Below are 17,381 nucleotides of genomic sequence, written 5' to 3'. Positions count from 1 at the left end.
GCCCTTCATGCCTACGTGACCGTTATCTGCTTATTTAGGTTTAAAGTGGGAAGTGTGTGTTTAGATTTAAAATGCACTTGATGTATCGGGTCTTAGTAATTACGCTGACGCTGTGCTTTGTTGGGCAGCGTAACTGACGGGCAGTCAAATTAGCCCATATAGACTTCCACGCTGCTATTTCTAATATCCCAGCACATTTTGTTTATAACTAAATTAGGGGCTTAAAAGTTGCACTACAGATCTCTGGTGTGTATGAAACTCAGTAGCATGAAGAGCATGTTTTCTCGTTGTATGATTTGTAAGTTTTGCTGTTGGTAATCTTTGGGCCAACTTACTGTTTTTTTTGTGTTTTTTTTTTTTTTGGAGGTTGACTGTTACTTAATGTTATAACCTCAGTGACCATGTGCATTTCCTACATGCAAAGAGTTGTTCATGTTTGTAGGCAACATGGAAAGGAGTATTCTCAGAGAGGTCTGAATCCCTGGTACTGTTGGAATCTCCTTGTCTGAGCTAGGGCAGAGAGAGGTTGCTTTTCTGAAAACAGTATATCTTTGAGATATTTTTGGACATTGAAATATGACAGAAACAGTTATAGGTTTATTTGTTAGAGGAAACTGCCTTCTCTGCATCTTTCTTAACTATTTCACTGAGCTGAACTTTTGTGTAAATCATGAGGCTGATATGTGGGTAATTAGTTTCCCAGTTACATTTGTTATTGATTATCTGAGATAAGTTCCCAAAAGGTATTTGAGACAGCCAAGGAGCTAATATAATATGTATTAAAAATTAGGAAGTAAGGAATAGAAGTTGTTAGTGACTTCAAATTTATGAATGAAGTAAGTGAAACCCACAAGAGAAGTCCTTATGCATCCCTGAGAATGCAAAGACCACTGAAAGTTTGGACAAGCTGAAGAAAAGATCTGAAGTAGCTTTTAGGCATGATGGGAAACGGGAAATGCTTTTCATTGAGAAACTATGGGGATGTTCATAATGTTCTCTCTATGAAAGCTCTTAGAACATTTTTGTACCCATTATCTTTTTTGGTTTAGAGAAGAGTTTGAAAGCATCGCTTCCTGGAAACCATGAGACAAATTTGTCAATTAAGTGGCGTTTCCTGACAGTCTTCAAATCTGAAATGACTCTCTTTTGTTTAGCCCAAATTAATTACCACACTGCACAAGAATGGATGTGGGAATGTTGGGACATATTGTACATGTGAGCTCAGATGGGAAGCTCTAAATTTCCTACCAGACCTTCCAGGTCAAACAGGAGTAGGAAATAAATTAGAGCATGACGATGCCACTTCCTACTTAGTCCTCAACTTCAGAAACAACAACAAAACGGTTGCTAGAGTTCGTATGCTACTTGGCATTTCTAAGAATAATAGATGTACTTAAAAGAATTTTGTGTTGCTTGTAGGTACCTCCAGCAGTGCTAAGTCAGACATGGACATGGCGTACGAAAGAGCCAGAGTGCACTTTGGCTCGGAGGAGGCTGCTAGCAGTCCTGCTGTGGGCAAGGTAGGTTGTTTCTTTTGGAGATTCCAGCGTGTTTCATGCATTGTGCTTCCTTTGAGCAATTTCATTGTATTCATCTCTGTATGAATTGTGATGCTTGGTCATCTTGTATTGGTTTCCTTTAAGCTTGCAGTTGTTTCAGCAGATTTTTGGTGACTGTTCAGTTTTTTTAGTGAAGATTTTTAGTTAATCTCCTTGACCCTGTGGAGATTCCCTTGGCAAGTAATGCGAAAGGCATTGCTGCAACATCTTGATTTTTAGATTATTACCATCCTTTGACTCATGGAAAGGAAGCCATCGGACCATGTTGTATTTGTGAGACCTACTTAATAGGAAGGAATTAAAAACTTGTATCAACCTGTGAACTTCCTGTCAGGCTTTCAATTGTGATTTATAAACCCATTTTCCTTTTTGTGGTGTACTTTTTTTTTTTTATGAAGGCTGACCTGGAAATTAAGAGCACAGAAATGCTCTTGTATTAAAGAACTCAAACCAAAATCAGAAAAGAAAAAGAACCTGTGACTCAGTTTTACCTCAGTGGATATTTTGTCTTCTCCATCTTTGTATGCTGTGTTGATGGAGTTTTAAGTCTATCAATTTGGCAGCTGCCCAGGTTGTGTAAAGTCTTATCCTTCTTTCTCACAAGCTGTGTTGAGTAACTTTATTTCACTCGAGTGTCAAGCTTTGCAGGAAAAAATACAAAGACTATACAAAAAAAAAAAAAAGTTATTTGCAAACAGTTGCTTTTTTGGAAACCTTTTTTAGGCCACCAGTTGTGGTGGATGGGGGAGCGTAGGTGATGGTCAAAGTATTTGCCGGTTAGGTGCCAATTATAACATTTAAAATGCTACGACTTGTGTATCTGTTCTTTGCAGTCGATATTGAAGAAGACTGTGACAGTGACAGAAACTCCTTCAGCAGTTTTCCATTATATTGATCGTGAGCTTGCTGCGCAAGAATCCTGTAGTAGCAAGCCTATTGATGCCATCTTCGAAGCAGCAAAGAAAGACCTTTCAACCTTGATGAAACTTGATGTAAGTTATTGCATGAAAAAATGGCCTTGTTCTTGCTTTTCATCTCATTCTGCCAGGCATTGAAGAGTAAATTGCCTCCCAAATATGCTTAGAGACTAGCTGAATGTTTTATTCTCCAGTCTGTTGAAGTTATTAGCAGGACTGAAATAAATCAAAATTATTCTGCCATTTGAAAAGCACATACTGAAATGCACTGCATGAATCTTTTCTCACTGTGTACACATTTATGCATGTGAGAAGTAAGCATGCAATTTCTGCTGCACTGTAATTTCATGCTCTTGTATACTGTGTGAAGAAGTTACGTAAAGGCATTCAGGCGATAGTTAAATCTGTTAATCCTGTTGGCATTGCATCTAAGTGCCTCATTTGATTTCAGAATTGAATCTCTGTATTTGGCTAGTGGCTGAGTGCATTTCGCAACAGAGTGACTGTGCAATGCCCATTGCACGTTTTAGGTGTCTGATGCCCTCGCAGTTGTCATTATGGAGTTCAGCCCTTGCTTCTTACCTCTGTGCTGTAAGAATGAACAAAACTGTCTGTTTTCATTGTTCCTGTGATTCCAGCTGCATTTCATTGCATCACTTCAGAGTTGTATCTGTTCATGCAGCTAATCATGCAGTTTGGGAAAATTGTACAGCTGTCTACATCACTCACAGATACCCTAGTTTTATTGCAGTGTATGTTTCAATAACTCAAGTCTATTGATGCTGCCAGAGGCTTTGGCACAGCTGCTGCAACCTCTGCTTCTGGCTTAAGAACTCTCACCAAACAACACCTGCTTTGGTGTTAGCTAGAACTTAAAAGACTTTACTTCTGGATCCTCACATTCCCTGCAGATTTCTAAACTATTTCTTTCACGAGTTCAAAGTCTTGATCATGATCTTCCAGCTACAGGTAGTAAGGCTTGAAAAACGTGCTCTATGTTGTTGCTGATTTAACTAAGGCATGGGGCACTGTCTGTTAGTCTGCAAGCAGATGTGACTGTCTTGTTATGTTCATGTTCAGCTTTTCAAGCATTTATGTCAGCGTGAAAGGCTACAGCCTGTTCCAGAGGAAATTCTTGTTACAGATGGAGTGAAATAGGAATATATACTCTTTCATCTGTTCTATTCATAAAATTATAGAATCCTTTAAGGGTTTGGGTTGGAAGGGACCTTAAAGCCCATCTGGTTCCAACTCCTACCATGGGCAGGGACCCCTCCCACCAGCCCAGGCTGCCCCCAGCCCCATCCAGCCTGGCCTTGGGCACTGCCAGGGATGGGACACCCACAGCTCCTCTGGGCAGCCTGGGCCAGGGCCTCACCTCCCTCATGGTAAAGAATTTCTTCCTCGTGTCTAACCTAATCCTATCCTCTTTTAGTTTAAAGCCATTACCCCTTGTCCTGCCACTCTACTCCCTGACACAGAGTCCCTCCCGAGCTCTCTGCAGCCCCCTTTAGGCCCTGGCAGGCTGCTGTAAGGTCTCCCCAGAGCCTTCTCTTCTCCAGGCTGAACAACCCCAACTCCCTCAGCCTGTCCCCATAGCAGAGGTGCTCCAGCCCCTTGATCATCCTCATGGCCTCCTCTGGACTCGCTCTAATTTAAATTCCGTGTCCTTCTTGTGCTGGGGGCCCCAGAGCTGAACGCAGGGCTCCAGGTGGGGTCCTAGAAGAGTGGAGCAGAGGGGGAGAATCCCCTCCCTCACCCTGCTGGCCACGCTGCTTTTGGTGAAGCCCATGGTACGGGAGGCTTTCTGTTCATGGTAAGGCTGACCTCAGACTCCGCTTATGAAAAAAGTTTGTGTCCTGTGTACAGGTGATGGCTTCCTGTTTAGCACTATCAGATCACAAGCAAAAATTCCAAAATCACCGAAGCTCCCAAGTGCAACAAATTTGTCTTTGAATCTATATTAAATTTCTCAATAACTGACAAGTAAACAGATTAGAGTTGAAGTTAATTGGAGTAGTATCCTTGAAATGCATCATCTAGCAGGCAATGTTTTAGCATGAAGATGTAAGCAATAATGAAATAAGGTAGGCTTTTCCAACCCTGATACTGTAGCAACAGTTTTTTACATAAGATGGTAAGAATCTGGTGGAATGTAGCTAAATGCTAGAAGCTTCATTTAAAGGTCAGTGTTGATTTTTTTCCTATGCAGTATAGCAAAAGTTGGTTCTACAGGCAATGGAAGAAAAATCTTATTCTGTGTAAAATTTATATTTAATATACTTACGTCAACGAAGACAACTAATTCTGTAAGCTTTTCTTAATTCTCTTAAATTAGCTCAGATCTCTTATTTCTTAGCAGACTAGAGGCATTTTAAGATGTCGTTTTTGAGAGCAGCCAATCACAGTGAATAAAATCAAGATGCTTTGATGGCAGATGGTGCTGTTTTGGTGTGTGTGTGTGTGTGTGTGAGAGAGAGAGAGAGGGAGGAAGGGGTGGGGGTTATTTAATCTAGCAGAGTGGCAGTATTACTTCAAGTGACCCTTAGGTCATCATTCAAATGTTTTTCTTCTGTTTCAGATAGCTTGAATTCCTTGGGACTCTGTCATGAACTGTTTTCAATATGATATAACTCTCATATCAAAACTGTAGATAAAGCTGGAAACATGTGAGAGTTGAGCAATGTTGAAGGGCATATCTTCCGCATGAGTTATATGGGAGTTAATCCATTTCCTTTGACAAAAAAAAAAAAAATCTGTCCCACTTAATTACTGCTTTTGTTTGTAAGTGGTTTGTGCTTTCATTTCTGCATCATAAACCACATCATAAACCTCTGCTAATTTATTATCTACTACAGTAACAGAGAGACAGACCCTTGCTGTGAAATGGATTCTGTTGTGTTAGCAACTTTCTTTATTAAAAGCTCCTGGCTGGGGAGGGTGGTGGGGACCAGTGGAAGAAATGGTGTTTAGCTCAACCTCTGAAACCATGCGATGCTCAGCTTGGATTTGCTGGTCTCGCCTGCTTGAGAGAGAAAATGGATCTTGTCTGTGATCCTTGTTTGTCAACTCCTTTGTTGCTTAATTAATCAGAGTAGTAATGTCACAGAAAAGTAGGATTTCAAGGGCTGCTTGGAGTTCAGTTAGTCTCATCCCATGCCCCAGGCAGAACCAAATATTGCTAAGTCATTCCTGGCAGGTTGTGTCTAAGCTGTTCTTAACGATCTCCAATGACGAGGACTTCACAGCTTTGTATGCGATCTATTTCAATACTTTGTTACAAAGATTTTCTTCATGTCTAAGACTAGCAATTTTTAGAGGTAATGCAGCCAAAAAAAGCCACTGGTGGTTTATAAGGAGAGCTGATTTGGGAGCTCGTGAGTCCTTTCTGTGGGATACTTTCATAATTAAAAACTTTAGGTAATACTACACAGACATAAATGTGTAAATATAGGGGAAAAAAATCAGAAATTAGTTGAGTTGATGTTGCTGAACTGAAATATTTTGACAGGTGCTTGTCAGGTTCTTATATTGGATATGTTCCCATGAAACAGATTGGTTTCAATAAAACTATTTTTTGGTGAAAATCTGTTCTTTTTATCAGCTGTAGGTGTAACAGAAAATTCTGATTGTTTTATTTGCTCTATTTTTCCAACTGAAGATTAAAGAAAAACCTGGCGTAGCAATTACAATGGTAAAATGCTTGCACCTCTGCTGCAATAAGGTTAACGACTGGGGGCAAATTCTGCTGTATGCACGCACCGAACTGCATCTTCCTGGGCTTGTAGCTCTGCTTCTGCAGTGAGGTGCTGCGAAATGTGACTCAAGGGTCGGGATTTGACGCTGTCTATTCTGTTGGTGATACCAAAATGTTGAACTTTTGAAGATTTGCTGGTTTGGGGAGGTTTGAGCACCTTGCTGAAGCAAAGACGGGCTGAAGCATTAAGATTTGGCACTGACTTGGGCGTGGGATACCAAACTGGATGGGCAGCTCCTTGAGGTGAAAGAACCCGGAGCCTGGCTGCTGTCTGTGTTGGGCATTTAGGATCCTGCTGGTGTCCGGCTTTGGAGCTCGGAAGGAAGTTTCTGCTCAGCAGGCATGCTCAGCCCCTTGCCATTGCAAGGGTTTGGGGTTGAGGTCCAAACCAAGGGCAGGGTTTTGGTGACCCTCCTTCCCATGCACTCTTCAGAGTCAGAAGGAAAATTCCTGCTCTCCGGTCAGATTCACGTGAGAATTTTGTAGCTCACGGGAAGCCTTTGGTCCACAATGCACATGGAAGTCTGTTGCATGTGCACAGCACAACTGAGCTGTGTGACAAGGGAAGGGCTGGGATGAAGGCAGTGTTGGCTCATCATGACCAGCTCCTCCGTGAAGTAGACTGTCTCTTCTGGTTTCACCTTCCTTCAAAAATAACATCATATTTTACAATTTTCATGGCAGCTGGTGCAGGTCTCTTTTCATAAAATACTCTTCAAGAGTCTGGGGGGAGAAATGAAAAATATAAAGTCATTTAAGATACAAGTTAGGTCAATTGAAAAGAATTAAACATTTATTTTTCCTCAAAGAAATAATTGGTTAGAGAAATAAAGAAACTTTGTACCATATTTTGAAGAGATATATGTACTTTAAGACAACACCTTTCACTAATTGTTTTTTATTTGCTTTATTTGAATGCTTCCTCACCATGGATTATTACTGGTGCACCAACAATTAAATTGTATCCCTCCCCCCCTTTCTTCTCCAGGATCCTTCGCTGTTGAATGGCAAAGTGACGCTGCATCAGGTTACTGCTGGGACTGTGCTATCAAGGCAAGGAGATCAGGTGAGCAAGTATTCTCTGGGAGCAGAGAGGGGGACAAAAGAGTCTGGTTTGATCTCCAGCCCTGTCGCACGAGGGGAAAGGACACACACGTTGATTAAAAACACTCCACTGCCCTGTCTGCTCCCAAGCCTTCTCTTTTTGTGCTGAACAATCCCAGCCTCTGCCTCTTCTCAGATGCGGAGTAGCAGCATAGCCAGAGCTGCAGAGGAAATCTGGTAGTTCATTTTCAACTTTTTAGGTACCTTCCTGAGAAGGTATGGAGACTAAGCAGCTTTTTTGTATTGGTTTTTTTTTTTCCCTTTTTTTCCAGGCCCTGCACTGCCAGCCTTCAAGATGTCATTCCATGTTATTTGTTTATAGCAAAGTGTATTCAGGATATAATAAGACTTATAATAATATTATGTAAATAGACAAGCTTATGCAAAGCAAGAGGCAGTTCCAAATACAATGCTTCCGTATTCTCCTTTGCTGAACTGTGATATCCCTCCTCATGCTGCAGTGATTACTCCATTATCTGTTTGCAATTTTGTTTTTATTTCTTGATCTTACAGACACAGCCTTTATTTTTCATAACCATGCAAAGAGAAACACATTTTTCAATATTGTGGCTGCTTAGTTTTAAATATTCATAACCTTTTAATAATTCACTGTTGTGTCTTATTTTATCGCCTAATTGTTTAAAAGCTGTAGAGAGCTTTCTGGAAAACAGATTGGTCATGATAGTACTGTCATTGCGATAATTGCTTTTAAAATCTGTGGGGATTTTATTGGGCTCTGTCTCTGTTTTCTCCAGGATGTTAATGTTTGCTTCGTGGTCTCGGGAATGCTTCATGTGTACCAACGGAAGATAGACTCCGAGGAGGACACCTGCCTGTTCATCACCCATCCAGGAGAACTTGTGGGACAGCTTGCTGTCCTGACTGGGGAGCCCCTGATTTTCACTATCAAGGCTAATCGGGACTGCAGCTTCCTATCTATTTCGAAGTCCCATTTCTATGAGTGAGTTCTGCCAAGGAAACGTTTATTTTTATTTTTTAAATCTATTTTATGGCCCTTTTGATTAAATGTGAGTGGTGGATATATGTGCGGTGCAGCACTGCTACCATACATCGTGTTGTAAACCAGATAATGTATGTGAGGATTTTAAGTACTGAGGTGAGCTCTGACCAATCCGTCAGATGGGTTTTTATCTTCAGTATGAGGTAATGCAGGGAACATACTAATATTAAATGGCGATTATATCTTCTTTGTTCCAGGTTTATAGAACACTTAACCCAATGGGGTGTGATTTATGACCTGAGATTCATAGATTTCATAATGCAAATAAGAGAATCTGGCCAGAGTCCGTCTTTTCTGGGTTAAGCATTTCTTTGTCAGGCCATTTCTCTCAAACGCAATATCCTTTTTTGCTGGAGAACCACATTAGTTCTGTTTCTGACCACAGTAATCAGCCCAGGCTGCTGGATATGTTGTGAGTGATAGGTCTTGGTGTAACCGGAGGTTACAATGCTCACTGATGGAACAGGTCAAAGAATAATGCCCCTGTGCGAGATGGGTGGTACCTTTTTGGAAGTAATGCGTGAGTTGACTTACAGCTTACAGGGTGATATAGGCGTTTATTAATTAAGAAAACACCCAGACACGCTCACCACTGCTAAAATGACTGTGGCTAGTCTCATTGTCCAATATTAATGATTAATACTCTTGATTCTGAGCCTATTGTTAAGATTTAGTGCTAGTTCACACGTAATTTGTATCAAATACCTCTATTTCCTTTACTAAACTCCTTTTTCAACTCCTTCTTGAATGTGCTATCGCATAGTCTTGTGTTATACGTAGACTTGTTGACGTGTTTTCTAGGCAACTATTATGTGGTATATTTCTGTGTACTTTTTACTTTCTAAGTAATTTGAATTGTTTGTGTTCCTGATCAGTTCTTGCCCTGCAACTTTGTTTTTCCACCTCAGGCAAAAGGCTGTGTTCTGTAAAACTGAACTTGCTGTTCTCAGCAATGTGCTTGGTTGATTAGGTGTGTTTTTCCAAGCCTGTGCAGTGGATGTCAACTCTTTGACCTAATTTCTGATAGATACTCCCCTCTTGTGCCATTCTGTGCAGCACCAGATAAATTTCATCTAAACTTTTCTTCTTTCTTTCTATTGTTTTCCCACTTGTTCCCAACTTTAAATTTCATTTTGAGTTCTCAGCCAGCCAGCCGGTTTCTACCTTTTTTCCTCCCTCACTCCTTCTGTTCTAATATCTAGTCCTGGACTGGCTCTGTCATGTTCTTGAGCTCGTTTTCATGAGATTTCTCTTTTTAGAGTTGTCTCTTGTTTATTCCAGCTTAAGCTTTTTGCTTCCATTAACTGATCAGTGATCTCTAACGCAACTTGTCACCTTTTCTTCATTTGGGGGATGTTTCCTAGTCCATCTTTTTCTCATTTAAGCCGTCCTTTGCCTATTCAGTGCATTTGTCTGTCTCTGTGATCTTTCAGCATTAAATCATCAAAACTTTTCCAGAAACCAAAGTTTTATATCGTTTCCAGCTCCTGTTCCCATATTTTAAAATGTTGTTACAGAAAATCTTTCAAATGCATGACTTCTTCATCTGTATGTTCTCTTAGTTTTGCTTCAAACTCCGAGAAAGGAAAAGCTTATTGAAAAAATCAGAAGTTTTATTTTTCACTTATCATGCAGAATTCTTTGTGCATAGTCCTACAATCTTAGGCTTTCTCTTTTTTCTCAGAATCTCTCTCTCTGATTTGTTTTTTTTTTTTTTTTTTGATCTTAGTGACCAGAAGAAACTTGACCAGAACCTCCATTATTCTCATTATTTTCCAACAATTCTCTTTTCCTTTCTTGTCACATATATTAGTTTTTTCTTTGAGGTGTCCCAGAACATTGTATGTGTTTTTTCTCATTAGTTAATGAGAAGGTGAAGCAGAAAGAATGTGGTCAACAGTTGCCATCAGGCGAAGAGCACAGAAATGGAAGTAGCCCAGGGTTTAGAATTGCAGGTTGGATGTTGGGCAACAGATTAAATCCTTTTAACTGAAATTTTGGGACAGGAGCCTTTATGTGGTGCTAATATGCCTAAATAACTCTCTGCAAATGTAGAGTTTAAGTATAGGGGTGACACAAGCTAATTATATAGTATATACCTTAAATGCTTTTCTATTTTGCTGAAGTGATGTACTAAGTGTGCAGTGCCTACGCTGCAACTGTTGGTGTCTCCTGACGAAAAATGTAATCAAGTTGTCACCAGGCTCTCTTGAGGGAATATGCTCAGGTTCTGCAGTACGAGGCAGTAGGACTCTGTCACATTTTCTGCTTAAGTAAATTTCACAGTTCAGAGTCTAATCATGTGTGCTTGCCAGAGAAGCAGAAATGCTTTGATTTTGATTTTGTATTGCCAGCCAAGCTGAGTATCAAATTGCATCCACATCCGCAAGAATATCTCTGTAGTTCTCAGTCTTTCACAGGCACCAGGTTAGCCCTTTCATAGCTGTTAGCTTGCTAGTGAGGAATCCTGAGGATCCCTTCAGAAACAGGTTTCTGTGGTAGGGAGCTTTGGCTTTTCATTTTTGTCATGCCAGTCATGTGCCAAATGGATGAGAAATGAAAATTCCCCAGTGAAAGGAAGGAAACCTAGCTGATAATGTAGGAAAAAAAAATCTTTTCTCTTCTTGTGCGTGAGGGTGGGCTTTTACCTTCCATGCTAATACTCTTGAAGCTATATAGCAGTCAGTGAAATAATAGGGAGCTCCAGACTGAAATTAAAAGCAGCCTCTTACTAGTTTACATTTAGAGTGCATTAAGTATTAAGATACATATCTTGAGAGAGGAAAAGGTGTAAATGGCTTATTGATTTCAGCAGACAGCCTACGTGGGTGGAGACTTTGGGAGCTAAATAAGCAAGTAGAGTAAAAAATAATGAGCTAAAGCATTCAGGAGATTTTGGGGGGCTTATTTCTCCTTTAGAGCAGCTTAGAAGGGGAATAGGACTGGGGGTTTTGCGTGTATGTTGAGGGATTAGGGTTTTTTGTTTCCCAGAGTTTATTTTGGGGTGTCGTTTCCAGCTCCTTTGTCCTTTGCCCTGAGTCACATTAGTGTGGTAAAGTTCCCATAAGATAACATGTTGCTTACAAGTGCAATAATAATAGTTCGTCAAAACCAAGGTAGTCTGAGACACCCTGTGTCGGAGATAGCAGGGGGTGTGGAAACCTCAGGGTGAGATAAAAGGGGCAGGAGAGGAAAGCTGCCCTGCGGTTTTGTAATCCTGTTTTGATGGCTGGACTTGAACTGGTGCTGAATGTCAGAGCTGATGCTCAGTTTAACTTGACTAGTAGCACGTATGAATGTGAATGTGGTGAGCTCAGCATGGACTCAGCATGTAGGGATGTACTCCTACAAATCTCTTCTGTTTCAAATTCAGGGATTTCAGTTGAAGAAATCACAAGCTTCATTACCGCAAAAAGAAGTTGAGGCATTGGGTGAGGAAGAATAGAATCGTCACGTGTGATGGACGTGAAAGCTCCCCACAGTACCCTGTGTGATGCACTTGACCCATTGCTGTCAGCTCAGGGTCTCTTGCTGCAGCTGTAGGACTGACTAACGGCAGAACCGACACTTTCAAAACTTCAGGGCAGTATTTCATCCAGGCTGTGAGGAGCTCCTGGAAAGTCTGCTTTTAATATCACATTCTGGGATGATGTATGACTTTCTCTGAATTCTGCCAAGTTACAGTGAGCCACAGCCTTATTGCCGGAGAGGATTGTCAGTGAAGACTGACAGTGCTCCTTCCACATGCTTTTCTCCCCACCTTTCTATTTTTTAGGCTAGGGAGGTTAGATGTGATGCTCGCGTGATTTGTGCTTAGCTGAGAATTCCTACACATGCAGGGGGTCTCATAAGCAGATTGCCTTATGGCAGTTCTTATCTTCATTGTGAAGGGAACATTGATGAAGGATAAGATGTGTATTTCAAATTCTTTTTTGTTTCTGCCCATGTGTGGCTTTAACATAGCTCTGTCATCTCCCTCAGTGTGTGCTTCACCTACTGGGTCTGCATGCACTTCTTGCTTCTTTCTGAATTGTGCTGCCTCTTGTGAAATGCCCGCCTTAAGGTGGTATACCATGGCCCAGCAAGAATTCAGTTGCTATCGATGCTTCACGGGAACAGAAGAGGTACTGTACCAGGTGTACCATCTAGGGAAATGTGCGATCAGCTCACTCCTGTGGAGTAGTACTTCAGTAAGAGTTGGAGTGCTTACTCACAAGATGCTGGGATGCAGTGATTCCTAGTCTAAAAAGAATGAGAAATAAGACATTCGCTGACAGTGATCGGGTGTCTGAGAGGGAGATTTCCCTCAGGCCTAGTGGTGCAGAGTTTGCAGTTATCACTGGCAGAATGTTCCTAAAGTTCTTTGGTTTGGGAAAAGTGCTAGATATCTGATTTCTTTAATATTAGAGACCTTTAAGCATCACTCAAAAGATATGGTATGAAGATCAGAAGCTTTGTTAGAAGACTTTTCTGTTCTTTGTGGTCTTTGCAACAGAAAAAAGGAATTATTTGAAATATTTGAACTTCTGAGCACATTTTTTTTTTTTTTTAGGAGTATCAGGCGTTAGATACAATACGGTTCTGATCTGAAATAAAATCCGTGAGCATGTATGAGAGCAAGAGGTGTAGAATGGCAGGGAGGGACAGTCTTCGGGGCAGTACAAATGTTTTTCTGAGTCATGGGAGACCTGGGTGAATGGTGATTTTGGAGAGTGGTTCATAAACAAGAGCTAGCATGGCTCTCATCCATCCCACTGCATGGGCTTGTTTACCAGTCTGTACCTGTTCCTGCCTTGGGGAACTACCTAAATAACGCTTCTTGTTTTCTAGGATAATGCGGGAGCAGCCGAGTGTTGTGCTTGGTGTGGCTCACACTGTTGTAAAGAGAATGTCCTCATTCGTGAGGCAAATTGACTTTGCCCTGGATTGGATGGAAGTTGAGGCCGGGCGCGCTGTTTACAGGTAAGATGTAGACAAAGTTCTGTGTTGTTGGTTCAGTATTCAAGTTTTCAGTGTTAAGGAGCTGTGCTCCCTCGGTAACATATGGAATAAAAACTCTTTGGAATAAATTTATCAATTCCATCAGGTTTATGTTTGCCTATTTTGAGATTTTTTTTTTCTTCTGCAGTACTCTTCAACGCTGCTTTAGTGAGTTGTCTCCAGTGGTTATTAAAATCCTTTCATACTATTCTTCGTACTTTGTGTTGTCTTAGCAAGCTTTTAAAGTGACATAATAGATTAAGACGTAGACAGTTGTATGTTTGGTGGTAGTTTCTGCATTTTTAAGGGCACGAATATCTTTTGTTCATGAAGTATTTTGGCCTTTCTAAAACAAAGAATGGAACTGAAAAGTAATTTGGATAGGATTATTCAATAGTAGATTGAAAATAGGAATTACACTTTATGTTTAAGGGGTAGAAGTTATCCTTGGGAAAGCTTAATTGTATGGATTTTGTACTAGAATGTAATTGAGGCATTATATGGTTGCATTGGTGGAAGAATAAAAGTCTAATTTAGTGTGTGTACCGTGATTGTAATTTATATGACTATTTCTGCAGCACTAATGCTAATGGAAACTTTTGATTACTGTGTGTATCAAAACAAATGTAGTTGCCAACGTCTTGTTAAAAGCTTTTGGAAGTTTAGTTTTAACTCCACTACCAGAAGTATTGTACTTGGCCTGCGTGCTACGTTACACTGGAAATCTGCTTACCAAATAGCATTCTTAATCATGCAAACATGATCTGGCAAAAACTTCCCAAGCAACTAGCATGAGTGCACTAAAATCAATCTAAACCCCGAGTCACTCAGGGCTTTTTTCCCCTCTTTGACCTGCAGAATCTCTCTATGCAGCCACATCAGCCTTGCAGTGACAGCAAGCCCCTGCTGTAAGCAGTAACGAGCCTGTCATCTCCTCCAGAGATCACTTGTGTCCTGGGCATCTGTGTCCAGACCCAACGCTTACCAGCTGTTCAAAGCCTGTACATTTAAACATTAAAACATATTTCCTAGTCACCTTTTAACAGGTGTTTGTTCAGTTTCTTGTTTTCTTATGTTTAACTGTTAATAAAACATTTTCCTATGGCCTCTAAGGCTGTTAAAGAAAATCGATCAACTTATTAAAAGACTTCAGATGCATCTGCTGAGCGAAGAAATTCATGAATGCTTGTCATTGGCTGTTCTTTCTGTAGGCAGGGTGACAAGTCAGACTGCACGTACATTGTGTTGAACGGTCGGCTCCGCTCTGTCATACGGATGGATGATGGAAAAAAGCACCTGACTGGTGAATACGGCCGAGGAGACTTAATTGGAGTGGTAAGGATCAGTTTCAAAAATGAATGGTTCAGATGAGAATTTGGTATTGGTATTGGCCCTACATAAAACAAACATTCTCACTCTGGTCAGGTGTTAGTCTTAGTTAAGACTTTTGACACATTGTAAAGACAGAAAATCACTTCTACCTGGAATCTCGTATGATAATACATGAATGGGATTATTAGACTTGATTTAAAGACAAAAAAAAAAAACCAACCTCCCTCAGAGATGAGCCAAAAAGCCCATCACGCCACTGTTTTTTTAACGTGGGTTACATTTGTTTCTGTGTTGAGGTAAGTGCAACTGCTAAAATAGTTCAGGAAGAACTGAAGGAATGTGCACTGAATAGTCATATGAAATGCTGTATTGTAGAAAGACTGAGTCTGGGGCCCCTACTGGTGTCAAGTCTAACCTTCATGTTAGCAGAGCTAACTTCAGGTCTGCATCAGGCTGGTCAGAGACTGTGCAGTTATTTAAAAGGTGTTAGTGCAACTTTTGACTTCAAAACTGTGCTATTTATCCATGTTTAACTTCTCTCCGATGTTTGGTTTATTGTTTGTTTCTCAGATCTGGTTGAATAATTGAAACAGGGATCCTGCATCATAAGTGCGCATGACTTGCTTGATTTTTGTGTTAGAAGGCTTCTGAAATGCTGAGATTTGTTCAGGCCCTCTTCTGCTTTCTGAGTTGAAAAGTAAACATTTACTGGTATCTGTTTATAGCCAGAATCAGTGTGCCTCTGAAGAAAGAAAACGTGAGTTGGTAATAGTAATAGAGGAAGAAATTGTTGTTTATAGAGACCAAGAGGGAGAGAATGGACTACAGAGCTCTCTTTCCTCTAGAGAACCAATTCAAGATTATGTTGATTGCAAAAGGTGGTGTTTCTGATCCAGAATTCGAGTGTGCCTAGCGTAGAAGTTCCTGTCTTCTGCTTCCTTATTTCCTCCCCTTGATCGCTGTAACGTCTAATGGAGAACTCTGTCTTCTGTGGCTGCGGCAGGAGTACATCAGCATGTGAGACCTGGTAGTCCCTGATGGCAGGTGGGTTGCAGGCTGTACCTGCATTGTAAAATATTTGCAGCACAGGTCTTTGGTACGTGGAGACCAGCAGCTGACCTAATATCCCAGCTATTTTGTTTGGGAGAAGTAAGAAATTTTCATCTAACAAGGGCAAAGTCTTTGGGCCTTTTTCATATGTGCCCACAGCTGACTGTGACTTGCCTGGTAACTTTAAGTTGTACACAGTGCTGATGTGACTGCAACAGTTACAAGAGACGAGTCTGGTGATGCTCCCTGCAGAACACAGAGGTGTTCTGGACTAGTGACTGTACCATGTCTGTTTTAGCTGCACGTGGACAGCAGTTCAGGATGTCTTCCCAAGGTCAGTGCTACTTCTGGTTTGGGACTGCGTTTGGAGAAACCAGTCTATTTTTGCTGCTAGGCATGCCTGCATTTTTTTTTTTCTTTTGGGGGCATCTCTTTAGGGTACCTCATTAGAGGTAAAAATGATATAGTTTGACAGGAATAAAGGATGTGTGACTTTTGTGACTAACTGTGCTGGTGTGAGTTCTCTTAGTGTGTGAATAAGGCGCTGGCGGTTTTGACACGTACAGGTATTTTCCTGCTCTTGTTCACCAGTTGCAATCAGCAGCCACACTGTCAAGCTTCTGGAGTTTTGCAGAGCTCCCAGGTTAAGATAACCGAGGTGTTCTACTTTCTGAAAGCAGTTTTGGGTGACAGTGGAGCATGTGGTTGAAATTCTCCCTATCTGTATAAGCAGTGGTGCCTTCTTTGGCAGAACATTTCATGCTGGCTCAACTGTTTATCTGGTGAGGAGAGAGGTTGATGCGGTGGATGGACTGGTATGTGCTTGCTGTAACAGTGCCGTGCTCGTGGGTGAGTTCCTGGGCATGGATACAGAAATACCCGTTTAGTTTGTATCTGAACTAAAGTCACTTTTCTGGATCCATGCTATGACATGAATCATCTGAAGACTTTTGTGACTCTGTGGACGTCATCTACTCCTTCCTACCCACGGCTCCCAGGCCCACTGACTCATGCTGCCATTTGTTGAACGAATCTCGATGCTCTGTCTGTCTTTTGAAAAACATGGGGGAGGATTTGTAAAGATTGCCAAGATTAATGTAGTCGTTCTTTGCAGAGGGCATTAGTAAAATGACATTTTTCCTTTTAAAAAGATTTGTTTATCCCGTTCTGCAAGATCTGTTGTAAACCTTTAAAAGCCTGCTATATGTTTATTTTTTTCCTTTGTTCTTCCAGAAGATGAAGGGACTGGAGGGTTCTAGGTGCTTGCAGGAATTAAATTACTGGCTGGTATTAGTAATTGGTAGTGTGGTCAACCTGTGGTGTATTCTTCCCTGAAGTTTCTTCAATACCACTGTGTCATTCTGAACTGTGGACACTAACATGATACAAAAGTCTTGTAATCGATGTATTTTTGTTTATTCCCTTTATCTTAGAACTTTAAAAATGCTGTGTGTCATATGCGTAAGAGATGAGTATCTGTCATTTCTGCTTTCAGAGGAGAAGTCCTGAAAAATGAAGGATTTCAGACAAGATGTTAATTTTTCAAGCGTGTGCAGGCGCTCCCGAGGCTTAACTTGTGGCTCGAACTGTTTTGTTCCGTATACTGACTCAGTGGCATCTGTTCCCGAGGTCTGTCAGTTCAGGGGGAGAAGAACAGATAA

General features: G+C 41.0%; 1 protein-coding gene across 4 annotated transcripts in view; it reads left to right on the top strand.

Annotated features, from left to right (window-relative positions):
- Positions 1-17,381, top strand: part of PNPLA7 (patatin like phospholipase domain containing 7) — a 129,398-nt gene that overhangs the window by 26,028 nt on the left and 85,989 nt on the right. For all 4 annotated transcript variants that reach the window (XM_048056282.2, XM_066980521.1, XM_048056286.2 and 1 more), the window contains 6 exons: positions 1,420-1,520; positions 2,393-2,551; positions 7,222-7,299; positions 8,093-8,298; positions 13,189-13,320; positions 14,550-14,673. In XM_048056282.2, the coding sequence (XP_047912239.2) occupies positions 1,420-1,520; positions 2,393-2,551; positions 7,222-7,299; positions 8,093-8,298; positions 13,189-13,320; positions 14,550-14,673 (800 nt within the window). The remainder of the gene's footprint in view (positions 1-1,419; positions 1,521-2,392; positions 2,552-7,221; positions 7,300-8,092; positions 8,299-13,188; positions 13,321-14,549; positions 14,674-17,381) is intronic.

The sequence above is a fragment of the Anser cygnoides genome, chromosome 20 (genome assembly GCF_040182565.1).
Source record: "Anser cygnoides isolate HZ-2024a breed goose chromosome 20, Taihu_goose_T2T_genome, whole genome shotgun sequence".
Taxonomy (NCBI): Eukaryota; Metazoa; Chordata; class Aves; order Anseriformes; family Anatidae; genus Anser; species Anser cygnoides.
This window is presented reverse-complemented; position numbering and strand designations above follow the sequence as displayed.